This window comes from Apaloderma vittatum, unplaced genomic scaffold (assembly GCF_000703405.1).
Source record: "Apaloderma vittatum isolate BGI_N311 unplaced genomic scaffold, ASM70340v1 scaffold18437, whole genome shotgun sequence".
In the NCBI taxonomy this organism is placed as follows: Eukaryota; Metazoa; Chordata; class Aves; order Trogoniformes; family Trogonidae; genus Apaloderma; species Apaloderma vittatum.
Window position 1 is genome coordinate 39,673 of NW_009724738.1, and position 17,532 is coordinate 57,204.

General features: G+C 39.6%; 1 protein-coding gene across 1 annotated transcript in view; it reads left to right on the forward strand.

Annotated features, from left to right (window-relative positions):
- TSPAN5 (tetraspanin 5) overlaps window positions 1–14,746 on the forward strand; it is a gene marked incomplete at its 5' end in the record, with an annotated part of 19,754 nt that extends 5,008 nt beyond the window's left edge. The window contains 6 exons of the mRNA XM_009872643.1: window positions 6,197–6,343; window positions 8,100–8,270; window positions 10,247–10,372; window positions 13,454–13,501; window positions 13,629–13,745; window positions 14,263–14,746. Coding sequence (XP_009870945.1) covers window positions 6,197–6,343; window positions 8,100–8,270; window positions 10,247–10,372; window positions 13,454–13,501; window positions 13,629–13,745; window positions 14,263–14,328 — 675 coding nt within the window. The remainder of the gene's footprint in view (window positions 1–6,196; window positions 6,344–8,099; window positions 8,271–10,246; window positions 10,373–13,453; window positions 13,502–13,628; window positions 13,746–14,262) is intronic.
- Between the last annotated feature and the right edge of the window lie 2,786 nt (window positions 14,747–17,532).

Genomic DNA, 17,532 nt, shown 5'->3' on the forward strand with positions numbered 1-17,532 from the left:
TTTGTCATGACAAGAAAGCTAAACTAGTTCTTCATTAGACACATGGAAAATAAAACTCTGCTGCTATTGCTGTTTGCTGTGGGAGATGTGAAACCAAGAAAAATCAAGGAAATACGATCTGTAAACAATCCTCAGATAGTTTCTTGCTTGCAGAGGCAAGATTCTGGAGTGGAATTTGGCATGCTTCAATCACTATTGTTCTGTTCCCCATGCACATTCAGATGCACAGCACAGAGAAACTGCATGGATTTTATGACTAATGAAATAGACATTTTTCCAAATGCATGATTTTAAAATGGAAATACTTTTATTTCCCATCATCTCAATGTGTGCCTGTTTGCCAGTGATTCTAAGTCCTGCAGATGAGCTTGTGGAAAGGCTAATCTTCTGTTTGCAAGAAAGAAATATTTCGGAAGATCTTGTACTGCTGAAATCTGTTTCTGACCGCTGGCTTTTCTTGTCTTGCCAGTAATGGGATTTTGCAGAAGATAAAGTTTTTTCCCATCTTGGAGGGGGAGGAAGCTGATTTCTCCCATCCTTCTGGTGTTGGTTTCTTCTTTTTACTTGTTAATGGTCCTCTCGAATGTTGTTTGTCGTGGAGTCTATTCTGTTGATTCATGTTTTTTTACATGTATTCCTCTGGGCCAAATTCCATATACTTTTATCAGAGTATCACCTCTTTGTTTCCCTAGGATGATGATTGTCCTAAGTAGTCTCTGACTTGGGATGCCTTCAGTTTTGAGTACTGGGTCAGCTTTTCAAAATTGCTCATGCCTAGAGCATTTTTGCCTGGACTCATTCTCCCTTGCCCTGCAGTATGCTATGTGCCTGTGAAATCAGCTGTTTCAGGGAGAAGCAACAGTCTAACCAACCTCTGGGAGCATATCTGAGACTGCACAATGGCAGTGGATTCTCTACACTAACCATAACCACAGCTGTTCAGGGCAGTCTCTCTGTTTTGTTAATGCACTTGTGACTCCCTTCTGTTTGAGCTCATTAGGAGCCAGGATCACAATCAGATTGCATAGGTGGACACTGCTACAACCAAGATGCTTATGTTGGCATGTATATATTCTGGGGAAACCAAAGTAGCTTTGTGGGTTCAGCATGCAAAGGCGATGTCTGCCAAATGCAAGTAGTGTGGACCAGTAGGAGAGGAAATCATGTTGAAGACGGCGCTTGCATGCTGTTTGGGTTTTGAAAGGTCTGAGTTTTCTTCAGCCTAGATTTAGTGTGATCTCGTGGACTGAGTGCCTGCTGGTGGTTGGAGCATGAGTTATGTTCCAGGGGCATGTTTTCATTTGTCAGTTATCTAGTCTGCGTTCTCTGAGACTGTTCCCCTTAAATGGACTCCTGGATCTGACCTGAAATGCTGATGTAGATGTGTGCTGAAGGTGAGAGCTGGAGTCAGAGATCTGTCTCTGTTTGTAGTACAAATTGTCCTGATAATCTTAAAAGAGTATAAGGTGGAGGAGAAGTGAGACGTGCACCCTTATTCCTCTTCTAAGTGGCTGTTGCTTCCTCATTCTTTATTTATGGGATATAGGCAAACAATTGTGCAGATGTAATATCAGGAGAGGCCTTCTCAGGTTACTGTCTTCAAGACCAGGATTTTTCCTTTGCCTTACTCTTCTTTGAGCTATGCATGAGATCCAGCTTGTAGGGTGGAGGGCTCTGGCCATAAGAAGAACATGGCATGCCAACAGAGGATCTGTCCCTGGATTCAAGCATCTCAGACTTTTTTTTCTGCTTGTGCTCACATATCATGAGGAGTAGATTACAGTTCTGCAGGAGCTTCTTGTGGACCTGGCTTGGTTGTTTTTTATTTCTTGCTGTGGTGGAATTCACCACAGCAAAGCCTCTTCCTCTCACCCTTCTGTTGGAGAAAGCTGCAGGTCCTACTGTTTCACTTCCTTTCCTGAATTTGGGGTGGGGTAGGGTAGGAATATGAGGTCAATCTTTCCGGTTCAGTGCCTTAAATCATTGTATCCATTGATTGAAGTACATTTCATAAATAAAGGGACATTTTTTGTAACTTCACCATTATTGATTTAGTTAAATTATGGATAGTGCTTTTGTTACTTCGCTACCCAAAATAAATTTTGCCTTGTGGTGGAGTAAAAGGTTAAATAATAACCCAGGCGCTGTAACGTATGGCAAGCAATTGGGGGTGGGAGAATAGTGCAAACAGATGAGCTGGAGATCAGCCAGGGAACATGTCCTCCTGGCTCTCCTTGTGGGACTACAGCAGAGCCCTGGATTGACACCATCGTGAAAAGTATTAGAGTATGTAGCTTTGAAATTGTATGTAGCCAAATAAAGATTACACACATGCATAAACTACCAAGAAAGTTATATGCCTGTATCCCAGAAAAATCACCGTAATTCCAAAATGAGATTGTTGGTTTAGGGGGAAAAAATTATTTCCTCCTTTCAGATGCTCAAGCATCAATAGTACTTGCAACTGCAGTACTATTGCTGAGAAAAATACTTTGTATTTGTAGAAGGACTGTGGAGGATTCACAGATGGTTTCTTTAGGCCATTGATGCAAGAGATCAGTCGCCAAACAGTCACCATATATTCTGAGTGACTGACTGGTCAGCCTGAAGATTTCAGAGTGTGTCACTGGAGGATGCAGTGTTAGGATATAAGATTCCTTATGCTCTGCTCAAGCACCTCTGGAAATGTTCCCTTTTGCTTTTGGCTGAAGATGGATTGAAGATAGAAATACTGAATACTGTGGTAGTACACATTATAGAAACTTTTGGTGGGTAGGAAAAGCATGTACCTGTAGAACTGCATGTTTAGTTCTTCTTAACAGTGTGAAGTGAGATGATATTCCCTGGTCATTGCCCTGCTGCTTGAAGCAGACTTTTAAGTGTTATTTTGCTGTCTCTTCAATGAGTCTATTTGTAAGTGTCCAGAATTAAAACAAGACTAGAGAAATGTATTTGAGCAGTAAACTGCAGTCTTCTGTCACACTATCTCTGCATTTCTAGCTGTAACCACAGAGCATTGTCTCTGTTTGTCATTCCTGTTTTATTGCCAAAGCCTCTGTGAAGATTGTATATCCTGAGATGTCCCTCTAGAATACTGATAACTTGGGAATCACATGCAGACAACACACAGATGACAAGTACCCAGCATGTGCTTTGCACTGTCGGGATGTATTGTTTAGGGTTTACCCAAGCTAGACTTGTGATTTGCTGTAGCAAAAATGTGCATAAAGGTTCTTTGCAAGGACAGCAAGTAATGGCAGATAAAGCTTGTATTCTATTTCAGCATGTCAGATCATAGCTACCCTGAGGAGCTGGAGCCTGGAAGAGACCAGAGATTAGATGGGTGACTCTTGTCAGGTCATCAGCCAACATGTGGCATAGCAGGGTCCTGAGAGCCTGGCAGTGCTAGAAAATCAATTAAAGTGGTAAAGGATATGATCAGAAAGACAACATACAACTCATTCACTATATTTTATTGTCATCAACTTTTAACAGAAGTGTGACAAACTGCAAAGTGGTGTATTTCTTCTCACCAATGCTTCCTAATATTATGACTAGTTTCTCTAAGAGTACTGTCCACAAATGTGAGTTGAATTTTACTTGGATTTCGTCTTTTGTTTTAATTTTACTACTTCCATATGGAAAGAAATTAATTAAACATAGTAATTTGTTGTGTGTGGATTTTTTTTGTTTGGCTGTGTGTTTTTGTTCATTTGTTTTAAAGAAAGACAAAATGTTTTAGGGAGAGAGACTTGCATGACTCATCGTCATTCTTGGGTTTGGGTGCTTTGTTTTGTTGTTTTGTGTTTTTTTTTTTTAGTAAAATAATTATAATACAAAGGCAACATTGTTTTTCCAGTAGCTGTTTTCTCACTCTACTACACTACAGTCCATTAATTCAAAAATCAGCTGATGTTAGATGAAACTAATAGTAGTGTTAATTTAATGTAGAACATCTTATCTTTTGGAAACACAGAGGGAGTACAGAGAAAGGACTTAAAAAAATTTATAAAGACATCATTTTAGCGTTCTTTTGTCCTTTCGTCCAGCTCATGTTTTCTGACTTGTGTATGGTCAAGGCCATGACTTTTTCAAAGGTTTTTGTGTTACTGGATTATGTTGTTTATTTTGCTTGTTATTCTTAGCCAGAAAGTTATGTCTTTGATCTCTTTTCTATGACAAATGTAATGAAGTGAAAGTAGTGGAAAACTTTTGCACAAGTTGGTTTAAATATTAATGACAGGTAAGTGTTCACTTCAGCCTGGCTTGTACCATCTCTTTGCTAGTTAAAGGGAAGTGCCACCCAGTCTGTTTTGATATCGGGTCTGAGCAGCATTGTGTTATATCATGCCTTACACCTTTTTTAGTCTTTTTAATGAATGACAGTAAGGGTAGTACTATATGTAATACAAGAGCAAAGTGATAAATATGTTTTTTAAAAAAATTTTTTTTCCGACTGTCAGGAAATAGCTGTCTGTAGTTGAAGGGTGAGGAATCCAGTTTGGGCATGTTGTTCATACTGTTGATTTATTGTTCATACTTTAGGATTGGGTTGTAGTCAGGGTTCTCTTTTGCTTTTAATGTGCTGACCTTTTCCACAGCTCCTTTCTGTGTGCATTGAAGAAATTCACATGTATATTTTATTCAGTCTATTGTCTGCAGAATTAAAAAGTTTTGAGTGTTGCCTTTGTTTACTTACTAGCTCAATTTCAGTTTTGCTTGGAAAACTGCAAATGGTTGTAGACTACACGGAGTACTCTAATAGAGATATTAGTTACATGACTATTATGTGTTCTGAGTGGTCCAAACTGAGCATATATTAAATGAAACCATAGATCTAAAGCCACAGTTGTGAACAGTCATCTGTTAATACATGTTGCTAATAATTTTTGGAAATGAGGTTATGACAACTTCCTTCAAAAATATTGTTGGCTTGGGACTATTTCAAGGAAGGAAAGGGGCTGTGAACAGGTAAAAAGAAAAGGATGAATAATTCTGCATGTAAGGAACCATGAAGGGAAGGAAAGGTCTCTATATAATGCTTTTTAAGACACAACTTCAAGAGTTAGTGGGAAAAGCAGTTGTCCAAAGCACTCAGCCTGGATTCAGTCTTCTTTGAGGAAACGGAGAAGCATCTGCTACAACTGTGTGCTTTGTATTGACCTACAGCACTGGGGAGGTGAATACAGAAATAGTCATACTTCAGCTTTTTTTGCTGCCAAAAGGCTTCAGGGATCTGTAACTGTTCCTGTGCAAACTCACTGGAATAAGGAAGAATTTATACTTAGTTCTTGATTTGGCCCATCTGTTCAGCATCAGCCAAACTCTGGTTAGAATGTGTTCAAAATAATAAAATAGTTCCTCAGGAGTGTTGGCATCACAACCCAAGCTCTGCTTCTAAGGGGGCAATGGCATTACAAGCAGACTGTGCTGACTGTCATGTTTAAAACACAGCAGATGTGATTTGCCGTGTGATAGGTCTAACCTAAGTTAGTGTAAACCATCTCCTGACACAAGTCCTTAAACTGCCTTATGTCCTACTGAGAGATTTAACATTATTTTCAATTTTTTGCTGCTAACTGATTAGTCAGTAGCTGTACCTGATACAATGAGGTTTTGGCACTATAGATGCCTAAAGCTGAATTGGCTGGGTATCTGGTTTGTCAGAATTTTATGTAAAATTCATTGTTGCAAGATCCTGTGACCTAGGACCTCACTTCTAATTTCTGTCAATTGTAAATACTAAGCATAAATACTAAATTCAAGGTGGTGTTTTTGCTGTTGACTACTTTATCATGGCATGTGTAATTGTGTGCTTCCATGAACAGTGTATATGATACCTCAAATGTATCTCAGCATGGGTGATAAGATTAATCTAAATTTTATTCAAATTTCTGACTTTCTGGCAGATTATTTCTCATAGCTACAGAAGCAGCAAAATGCCCTATGGGTTTCTCACAGAGGACTCCAGAAGTGCATTTTATTGTTCCACATGCTGTTTCAGAAATATTGTACTTAATTACTCTTTTAATGCCTTTTTTTAAATGGAATTATTTTTACTTTTGTTTTCTTGCTGTACTGCAGAATGTTTATTTGCTGTAGTCTTCTGCCTTTGTAATGAGAAAAATGCAAGCAGAATTTGTACACCTAAAAGTTGAACATAACTTGTTATCCCTTGACATTGTTTCTTTCCTAGGGAGTGCTGTCCAATATCTCCTCCATCACTGACCTGGGCGGCTTTGATCCAGTTTGGATCTTCCTCGTGGTAGGAGGAGTTATGTTTGTTTTGGGATTTGCGGGATGCATTGGAGCTTTGCGAGAAAATACCTTTCTTCTCAAGTTTGTAAGTATCCTTTGCAACTGTGGTGTTCATCAGTTACATGACACAAGACATTCTCTGTTTGTGCTTAACTGTAAAGATTTTTACAATGTCTTTTTTAGGAGCAGAAAGTGTTGTCTGATGTGAGTGTACTGTTCTGTGAATCACTTTTGCTTAACTGTTAACAGCTCACAGCTCTTCAGTCTCTGGTGCTTAGTGTTTGGTGGTTTTAGAGTTTGAAATGCTAAGAATTTTAGGGTTCAAATGCTAAGAATCATAACATGGAACTATTGCTTTTCATATGGATATAACCTAACATTTTGATTTTTCTGTCACAAAAAAAGAGAAATTTCTGCTTAGAATCTGTATGTTGAGATTTGAATCCATCGCATGCTGCCTATGGTATACAAGGAATGTAGATGCACCACTGAATGTGACCTGTGTGACTTCTGCTGTGCAAATGCCCCTCATGTCATAGAGGAGGTAGCAGTGCTATGAGGGGTTGCTTGCTGATGTCCTCAGTTCTTGTCCAGTTTAGCTAATTTGAAAAGACTTTGTTTCTTACTGTCAGTGCTGGGGCCTGAGAAGGAGAAAGAGAAAAGAACGTGCTCAGGATAGGTAAAGAAAATAGAAGTTGTCACCTTGAACTCTGGGCTGCTGATAGACAAACATACCTCAGTATTTAAAACTCCTTCAGCTAAGTAGCCTGGTTCTGTTTTTTGAAAGCACTCCCCCTGTGAGCTTTGCAGATGAGGATAATGGTGTCATGTTCCATTTTAGATAAGATTTGTAATAATTCATGATTCTTTCCTCCGCTATTCCAGCATCTGGAGGTGGATGCAGCCTGGATAGTAGTTGTGTCTTCATTAACTGTTAATACATACACGAAAAGGCTTCCACTGAAACAACTGCCTTCTAGTGACATATTTGGCTCCCACAGACATGTTGTGTAAGGCAGGGAGGGGAAGCTATTGTAACGCCTTTTTTTTCCCCCTCTTTTTTTCTTCTCTTAGCTTGCCTAAAATGAACCCATCTGCTGTACCAGAAATAGCTTCCTATACAGCAGCTGCAGGAGAAATTAAAAATGCATCCAAATGCAGAGAGCATATTAAAATGAAGCTCAAAGGCGCAGTTGCAAAAAGGATGGACTTCCAGTATACGAGGACCCCTGTGTGTTCTAAAACAGTGTAGACTCAGTGGAGATGCTTAGAGAAAGTGGCAGATCATTAGTAATGCTTTTGGCATCCATTGCATTTGCATTAATCATAGCAGCCTCATTTGGTTTTAATGTGGATGTGAGTCATTCTAGAGACATTCTGCTCCAACTTGGTCGTTAATTAATTTCTACTGTTACTAATTTTTGCTTCGTCTGCTTAGGCAAAGCTTTACCAATGGAGGGGTCTAAAGCAAAAGTCACTTAGAAAGCATTTCACTGTAACTGGTGGTTGTTTATGCCTTTGAAAATGTACGTGCCTACATAGAAATGTAAGTTGAATTTTCAGAAGGCCTTACAGGTGATGAGTAGCCATCTCTGAAATTAGACCTCTTTTGAAAATCCTAGCGAAATGTCTAATGTTTAAATTTGTTGGCATTTTTATTACTTGTTAGAATAGAATGAAGAGGCCTGTACTACAGGCCTAATTTAAAACTTCCTGTGTGTGGGAATAGTTTGAACTTGTATTAAAACTATTAGATGAAGCCCTAACACTGGACATAATTGTGAGCCTTGGAAAGCAATGTTTTGGTCATAAAATAATGTTAACCTTTTCGTTCTTCATAGTTTTCTGTGTTTCTTGGAATTATTTTCTTCTTGGAGCTCACTGCTGGGGTTCTAGCATTTGTTTTCAAAGACTGGATAAAGGACCAGCTGTATTTCTTTATAAACAACAACATCAGAGCATACCGAGATGACATTGATTTGCAAAACCTCATAGACTTCACACAGGAATATGTAAGTTGGACTATGTTTTTTTGTAAAGCTTTCTTTAAAGAGAAACCTACTCTATTTTTTGCTTCCCATCTGTTTGGTTTCTTCAAGGAACAACAGAAATATTATAGCATACAATACTTTTGAATATGTATATATGTGTGTTTTTTCTTTACAGAACCCCTACAAACACACAGTCTCTGTGAAAAGTGACTTATTTGTTGATGTATAACTGAGCAAAACAAAGTGGAGAACGAGGGTGTCTTATTCTTGAAGACTTAGAGATAGTGTGTGTCAAATCCACAAGTTAACCATCAGTGTCTTGTGTTCAGGTTTTTGGAGTATATTCCATATATGTATGAAGATATTTTAAGGTTCTTGGGAGAAGAGGTATTCAAAATATTTTATTATAGGAGCTATCACATCTGTGTAAAAAAAGTAATCCTTTTCTAAGCTTAATTTGGTTCTGAGATGAATATTGGTGTAGTTTTAGCAATGTTAGAGGTGCTTCACCACACTGTGGAGTGGCAGAGATGTTTAGATGGTCTGAATGAAACTACAGTGGTACTTCTTTTTGACTTAATACTATTACCATAATGAAGTGAGCAACTCATAAAGTTCTTGCAGGAAATCTCTGAATAATGCTGTATCTGCGCTTGGGAAGGAGGGGAAACATCAGAGATGGACACTCTTGTGCAGGTTAAGCTCTGTAATTTACTGGTGTGTGTAAAGACGTCTTGCACTGACTTTTGCACATAAATTATTTGGCCAGTACCTTCTTGCTCCAGTACTCAATTCAGTCCCATGTTGATGAACTCCTCTTTGAATTTGGCATTGTGGTTAAGTGTTCATTGAAATAGTGTTTACTAAATTCTGTACATTCTGCAATGAAAATGATTTCATTTGATGTTTTATATGCTTCTGTATATGTTGGGTGGGGGAGGTAACAAGGGAGTAAGTAACAGGATGTAGATTCTTTCACTGGTTTTAATCTTCTCCAGTTGGGAGAAATTCAGTCACTACAGTCTGAAAGTGATGGTCAACTTGTATGCATCCAAAAGGCTACAGTCCAGTTTTGCAGGCACTGCATAAAACTTGCTTTCCTAACTGAATTAGCGATCGTAGGCAGATAAGTCAGGACAGCATGAGTCTGGAGAGGAAGCTGAATTTTTAGCTAGGAGAGGTAATGCTTGAAAGCAACATGTTCAGGTATTGCAGAGGGAACTGTGCTACATCTAGAAAGAGAGAATTGCCATGCCAATGCTTTTAAAAATGTGATATGGTTTGCTTTTTTATTTTTTTAAGTTGACATGCAAGAGTTCACTGGGCTAGCGCCTTAAACTATAAACCATTAATGCTCTGCTGATCTCCAGTCCATTGTATATTGACCAAGTTTTACCAATTCTGTGTGTGTTCCGCATGTTTATTGGAGACTAAGCGTGCCATTTGGTGTATTTATTCTCTGAAGAATTCTGCCGGCCTTCAGTAAGGATGTTATTTGTGTGATGCTCAGGAAACTATGTGTTCATACTGTCTGGTGTATAACCAGGCAAAGATTCCCTCAAAATGGCAAAAGGAGTAGCTGTACCAGTTTAGCCCTTGGAGCTGATCACCTGATCAGCAACTTGTTGGCAACCAAGGGCACATTAGACCGGACATAATATTGTACTGTTGGCTCTACTATTCCTGGGACCTGAGCCTGTAGGCTTGTGCAGCTCTCTGATGTTGTGTAGGCTTATCAGCTCACTCCATGTGTTTCTCTCCACAGAGCAGAGTTGCGGGATATGAACATAACTTTAATCACATGATAATTTTAGAACAATGTAGGGCTTTGGAATGTTTGTTTTTTTAAAAACAAAGCAAGCCAGCTTCAATGAAACCAAAAGGAATCTCGGATTTTATTTTGAAAGCTAGAGGGAAACTGACAGCAATGATGCATGTTACTAATGCTGAAATTTGTTTGTTGTGAAAGTCAAGAATCTCTCCTTTCTTTGTTCTAGTGGCAGTGCTGTGGGGCTTTTGGAGCTGATGACTGGAACCTTAATATTTACTTCAATTGCACAGATTCCAATGCAAGTCGAGAGCGCTGTGGTGTGCCATTCTCTTGCTGCACTAAAGACCCTGCTGTAAGTGACGCTCAGGAGGGTAGAATGGGTCTACTAGTCCAATTTTAAATCTTGACATAGGAATTTTGTTTTCTGGAAGTCATCCACAATCATTATTTTCTCATCAATGTGTGAGGTTTTTTGTGCTTGCAGCTCAGCTTAACTGCTAACTTTTCTGCAATCAGCAAAAATCCTGAGCTAGCTTAAGTCTTTATTTTATGCTATTTGCTGCTTTTCATTAGAATGAGAGAACATACTCATTTTAGCAAGTATAAAAAGCAGAAGCCCTTAATGAGTTGAAGGATATGAGCTTTCAATTGAGTATCATCAGAATATTTCATTTGCTGCCTTAAAGAACAGCAGCTCTAAGATCAACCACTCTGAAGCAGCTATTACTCACTTTTTAATGCAGTGTCCTGAGGCTGCAACCAGTTTGGCCCAGTTTGTGCTAGGTATGGTGATAAATGACAGTGTGTGCCCTAAAGAACTGACATATGTGTGCGTTAGAATCTTGAATTGGATATGGATGTCTTTACATACTCTCTTTTTCCCCTTGAAAATTACTGCTTGTCCCACAGTCACCTGAGAACAGACTTAAAGTGAGAAATTGTTTGGGGTAACAGCTTTTCGATAAATTGTGTCTTTTAAAAATAGTTTCAGTTCTGGATAATCAAATAGGAAATGTTGGAGCCATGTGTTACTAGTACAGACATGATCAAGAATGAAGGGTAAGGCGTTGGGAAGCAGTTTACTGACAGTGAAAGTCATGGTATATCGGGATGGGTGGGTATATCGGGGTGGCTAACACTGTGTGCATTTGACTTTCATATAACTTAAAAGCAGCAGCCTGCGAGTGCTTGTCTTGTCTGGTAGTTCAGCTGTGGCTTTTCCTCCACCTGGAGTGATTTGCAGTTCCTTGAATGTATGAGTCTGTAACACTGCCTAAAGTTAGGCAAGTTGCCAACAGGCACCTCAGGTGCTTCCTGCATTGCTAATGCAGTGCAGTCGCTCCCACATCCAGTCACTGCTGCTGCTCTCCCCGTGTCCTGATCAGGCGCTGCCACTTGCACAGGCTGCGTTCTGGTTCCTCTGCAGTGAACGTGTCTTCACAGGCGTCTGAATCTCTCACAGACATTGCTGAAAATGTTTTAATGAAATATTAAACCAAAATGTAGGTTAGGCTTATGATTAGGATTCCCCCTGCTGTTGGCCTATCTGCCCACCTACCCAGACAGGTCATCACAACTCAGATTTAAAAGTATAGTTGTTTTAAAACCAGACCAGTGACAGCAGTAAGAGGTAATCCTATAAATAGGTAATCCATGCTTAAGCTATCTCTCTCTTTGGGTGTAATGGTTATGCAGTTTCTTAGGGGGTAATACAGCAATCATAAATTTGAAGATACTTTTCATTCTCACTCTAGAGCAGCAATGTGCTTAGTTGTCTAAGTCATGCATATGACAAGTCATGCATATGACAAGTCATGCATATAACAGATATAATTGTAAGCAAGCTGTGACTGGTTCAACTGCAGTGATAAGCACAGCCTTATTCTATGGGAAAGCAAATGTGTGACCTCATTAGAATCAGGATGCAGTGTTGGACTGATGCAAAAAGTTACATGGTTGCTTTATTAAACACTACGTGCTTTTAGTTAAACTTAGCACTTTCTGATACAAGCTAAAGATAGGCCAAAATAAGTCTCCTTTAAAATGAATTTAGACTCCTCTGGTTTATTTTGCTGTGGTTTAGCTGGTTGAAATACTCCAAATTCCTGTACAGACAAGGACTAAAAAAGTTGATTTATTTCCATTCCCCTCCTTCATGCTTTCTTTCAGTTAACAGATTCCAAGGCTAAAGGCAGCAGACACTGATGATAAAGCAAGTAGGCACTCAGTACAAAGAAGTAAGCTTAAAATCCCTCTGTTGGAATCTTACATATTTTTAAAGCCTTGAAGTGCATGGCACTGTCATAGTTTAGATTCTAGAACAGAAATATTCATCTTATTAGAAGATACAAATTGCTCAAATCTTAAAGGTCCATCAAGGGACTCCAACTCAAGCAAGGATGTGACTCGTTGATGTTACTTCCTGCAAATTGAAGAAATGGTTAGGGGAGCTTTAGCTGATAGGAGGAGAAATGTTTTTTCCATGTGGCTGCTTTTTAAGATCTATTTCTCTGCTGGCTGCCTTTCTTACTTCTCACAATTTGATTAAATTGTGGTTTTTCAGTACACCTAGCCAAGATTGGCTGACTTTCTCAGTTCCTCCAGTAGTTCCTTCTTTAGCTCACTGTTATTATCTGAGCCACTGACTTAATATTTTGCTGCCATTGTGTCTGACACCAAAAATAGTTGCTTCGTTTTATTGACCTGAAATAACTCTGTATACAGAGAAATGCAGCTTTGGATTCTGATAAGTAGTGCTTGTTCACTAGGAAAAGTCTGCCATAGTCTGTTTTATTACTTGTGCTTTGGGGAGTATTAAAGCAGAGGCAGTAAGAACAAAACCTCCTCCTTTCCTGTTGGTATCAAGCTTCTATAAGAAAGAAATAAATAAGAACACATTACCCTATCTCTTCTTTTCCTCCCTAGTTGCTGGGAAGGAACTCTAGGTACTGTATCTATTTCTACAGACATCTTCAGTAAAAACCTGCAGCTTCTGCAACAGAACTGCCCCTTTTCACTTCTTCACACTGCACAGACTGAACCATGAAAATGTTAACAGTAGTCTTGGCATATTTTTCAGCATAGAGAAAACCTTTTCAGTAGAAGGTTCTCTAGTTTAAAGTAGATGTTCTCTAATCCCTTTACTTTGACTTCTGAATGCTTGCATCTGGAGCATTTTGCTCACTCAGTGGAGGGAGGATTTTCCCAGCTTGCTGCCCTGGGAGCTGGAAATATTTTTTTGACCATGTGCTTTTGCTTACTACAAATAATTAATAGCAGCGAATCGAAGAGAACGAAGGGGTTTTTAAAAAGCAACATAGTAATGAAAGTTAGGGTGATTGTCCTATTACATACAGGACTAACTCTGGGGAGCTGGGAGAGGGTGTTTGGGACACGCTTCACTGATCTCCTCTCTTCTGTCTCTCTCTCCTAGGAAGATGTTATCAATACTCAGTGTGGCTACGATGCAAGGCAAAAACCAGTAAGCATATTAGTTTTTTTAATGTGGTATCTTAAGGATGTGAATCCCTCCTGCAAGAGCAGGTTATTCTACTGATGTGATAGTTGAATGTAATTATCTTTGTTTTCTTCCCTTTTCTCCTTGACAGGAAGTTGATCAGCAGATTGTTATCTACACTAAAGGCTGTGTCCCACAGTTTGAGAAATGGCTGCAGGACAATCTTACCATAGTTGCCGGTATATTCATTGGGATAGCATTGCTGCAGGTAAACATCACATTCCTCTAATGGATTACACTGAAAAACAGCAGATGAATAGAGTATGTGAGGGAGGGAGCTGTTTATGAGAGCTGGAAACTGTGTCAGTTGCACTTAGAAATCTGTCCCTGGGTTTTTGTGAGGGGAGATAAATTTATGAGGCAGGAGTATTTAATTTTTACCTATCAATTAACACTCTGTTAGAAATCTCTACCTAATATTTATCTAAGCCTATACAGACCTGCTGTTCCTGATGGTGCTTAAATGAGCAATGAAAAGCCTTTACAGTTGCTTTTGTGAAGCAAGTCTAGAACTGTTCAATTTCACAGAACCCAGTAGCACTATAAAAATACTGGGGTTACAGGATATTTTTTTTTTTAAGATTCTTCCTTCTTCCACCACTTACTGTTAATGTGCTTTCTAACTTCCTGTTGCTTGTTGTCAAAGTTCTGTATAACCTAAGGAATTTGCCTGTGTGAAAAGAGTTGTCCGATGCTCCAAACGAATAAACTGTTGTCTCTTCCAGATATTTGGGATATGCTTAGCCCAGAATTTGGTTAGTGACATTGAGGCTGTCAGAGCCAGCTGGTAAAACTGCTGAAGTAACCACAACAAGACACTGGACAACTGGAATCCTCTGAAACCTCCAGTGTGTCGCTCCGACACCAAGCTGTATGGACATGGGTGACAGGGAAGCCTTCTCTCCCAAGTAATCTCAAGTCTTAAGTTCCTGACGTTGCAGTGAACTCGTGTTTCTTTGGGGTGGGAAGAGAAGAGTGGGCTATTTAAAATCTGCTGCTCACTGACAATTTTATTTTTCTTTTAAACCACCAGTTTGAAAGCTGTTGAGCCGTGAATCTCTACTGTATTCTTGATCCTGAGTAACAAGTGGACACTTTTTTTTAAATTGATGTATTCAGTGGGACAGAGTTGCATCATTGTAGTCTGTGGATATGCTGTTTTATTCTTCGTGTCATGAGCTCTTTGATAGCTGCCAAATATTCCTGAGATGGTGTCTCTCCTCATCACTCTTTAAAGGAACAGACTTCTTTTCACAGCTGAACATAGCAACAGGCCTAAACCCATCAAGCAGGAAGCAACTTTCTATGCATCTATTGTTTTTAAAACAAGGGAAATTTTTTTTTTACGCAAGCTTCCAGCCATCTCCCTGTAGTACTTCAAGGTTGGAATCAGCAAGCTCACAGGGAGAATTCCCTAATTTTAACAACAACTTTCTTCCTTCTCCACCCTTGTATGAAGGGGAAGGAGTTTTATATTTGACAAACAAGGGTTGTAGAGCCTTTGGTTGCTGCCACGCCTTAGGATGTCAGTCTCTTAAGGCAAAGATGGGATATAACTGTAAAAATGTATGAAAGCAGTGTGGATGTTGGGTCCAAGTGAATAATATTATCAAAGAATGAATTATATATTAACTTAAAAAAATCAAAACATGTATCTGATATGGCTAAATCTTTTGTTTCTCTGGAATTTAGTGTAACCTAATGTATTTAGGGATGTCACTAATATTAGTGCTTTGATATACTTGTGCAAAACTTCTTTTATGATACTTACTTGGTCTGTTCCTAGCTGAGGCTTTGGTCTTTCTTTTTCTTTTTCTTTTTTAAAATTCTTTTTACTTGCATGAGCTGTGGAGTAAGAATCTGTGACACTCCGGTGCTTTAAATCTGTGCATATGTTTTAATACAGTCTAATCCAAACTTATTTATTGGTAAATGCATGTGGTTTTGGAAAGATCATATCCCAGTCCCTTGGAAGTTGGAGAGAACAGCTTTTGTCAGAGTAAATGCTTAACCTCCAGTGAACAGATCTTTGCTATGGAGATTTGTCTCCATTTGTTGCTTTAAATGCAACAAAAAGCTTTCTTGAAACAACGGAATAAAACTTTTAAAATAGAAGAGTATGTTAGGATTGGCCAAGACAGGACTCTTTTGAGTTGGACAAAAGGGAGTAGAATTTGGAATAAAGCACAAATAATGGAAGAAGAATTAGATTAAGACTCCATCCAGTTTAGAGTTTCTGATTCATTCTTCTTCACTAATAATAGTGAACTTACAAACCTGAACGTGGCTTGGGTAGTTTCATTGCACTTTGTATAAATTTAGCTTGTTGTATGACCCTTCTCAGTATCTGCAAAGCCAGTCCTGAAACCTATGAGCTCTCAGCTGCTGCTTTGGTCAGACAGTGGTAAAGGGTGTGTAGCACCTCCTTGTAAGAGCTCAGCATCTTTCTGAAATGAGTTTACTAAACTGAGGTATGTGGAGTGGAAGAGATGAATTCATTGCTTTCAAAGCTTCCCTCTTCTGAGAGGTGGATAGAAGGCTGGTCTGATGACCTTTCTGGTCCTGTGACTCTTAAACACGTGAGTATATGTACCCTTGCACATTTTGCCTTTCTGTGCTTTAGTCGGACACTTTTTTCCCCCTCTGAAGCCTGGTGGTAGGCACACCGGTGCTCCACAGATGTCTCAAAGGAGTCCTGTTGTCCTCCTGTCTTTGAGCCATTACCTCATCTGCTGGTGAACTCCCACTGACTGGCTCTGAATCAGGCAGCCTCCATATCTTTTAGTATCTGCTGTTAAAGGCCAGCCATGACTCAGAGTAATTTTAATCTTTTTTTTTTTAAGCCTTTGAAAGCAATTATAAATCACTGTCCTTAATAAAGTTGGTTCCACCTAACCGCAGTGTTATGTTTTTCTTAGCCACTCCTCAACTTGAGGAGTCACTGGTGTTTCCCCGCAAAGGGACACACTGTTTTGCCTGATAGCAGCAGGACAGACAGATCATCAGCACCAGTGTTGCTGCCCTGAGACAAAATGGTGAGGGGAGAAATCAGAGCAGTGTGGTTGAGGAAATAACCCCTCCACTTGGGAGCCTTGATTGTGACCCAGTGCTTTGGTTTGGAGAAAAAGAAAAAATAAATCCTGCGTTACAGAAACATTCCTTGTTGCCACTGATATACTGCTGTTGCTGCTGTGGGCTTCTGAAGACAACTTCATTCTTCTACTTGAATTTCTGCAGTCGTACTGTATTGGCCTTCTGTCTTGTCATGCTGCTCTCTGAGTTCCAGTCTGCTTGGACGTGGCGTTGGCAGTGTCAGACTGATAGGAAGGTAGATGCTCTGAGATGAGCAAACCTTGTTCTCGCTACTTGCACGTGTACACACAAATGAGCAACACTTCTGCTGAGTCCCAGAATGACTGACTGTTCTTATAAAAACCACTAAATAACTTATTTTTCTAGAGCTTGTCTTTTATTGGTACAGATGCTGCTTCTTCCTCCTTTCCTGCTCCCAAGAAATACTCTTATTTTCCTCACTTTTGCGGTTGTTTGATGGATGTGTACTGAATGTTTGGGATTAGCTGTCTATATTGCACATTTAAATCCCACATTTTTTGTCTGCAGATTGGGTGAGATGTACTGGAAATGCCCCCTCAGCAGCTACTCAGCAGTTTAGATGCATAGTTTGGAAAGCTTGTGGGAGGCCTTGGAAATCGGTCTCACATTGTCAGAGCTTGCCAAATGCAAGCAAGCTTTCTTCCAGAAGACTTTGTGAAAACTTCAGGTGAGCTGCAACCAGAACACAACCGCTGGCTGCGTGGCCTCATTTTCTAAAGCAATAAGCTCTGCGGCAGGCGGTCCCACTTCTGGGCAGTTGCTAGCCTGCCTGGTGCCGCGGTGGGGTAGGTGTGAGTTCAGAGGTCAGTCTAACTATGTTTAAGGTGGAGTAGCTGTTCAGAAGTTTGTCGGGCTTGGTGGCTTTGGTGAAGTGTTGAAGC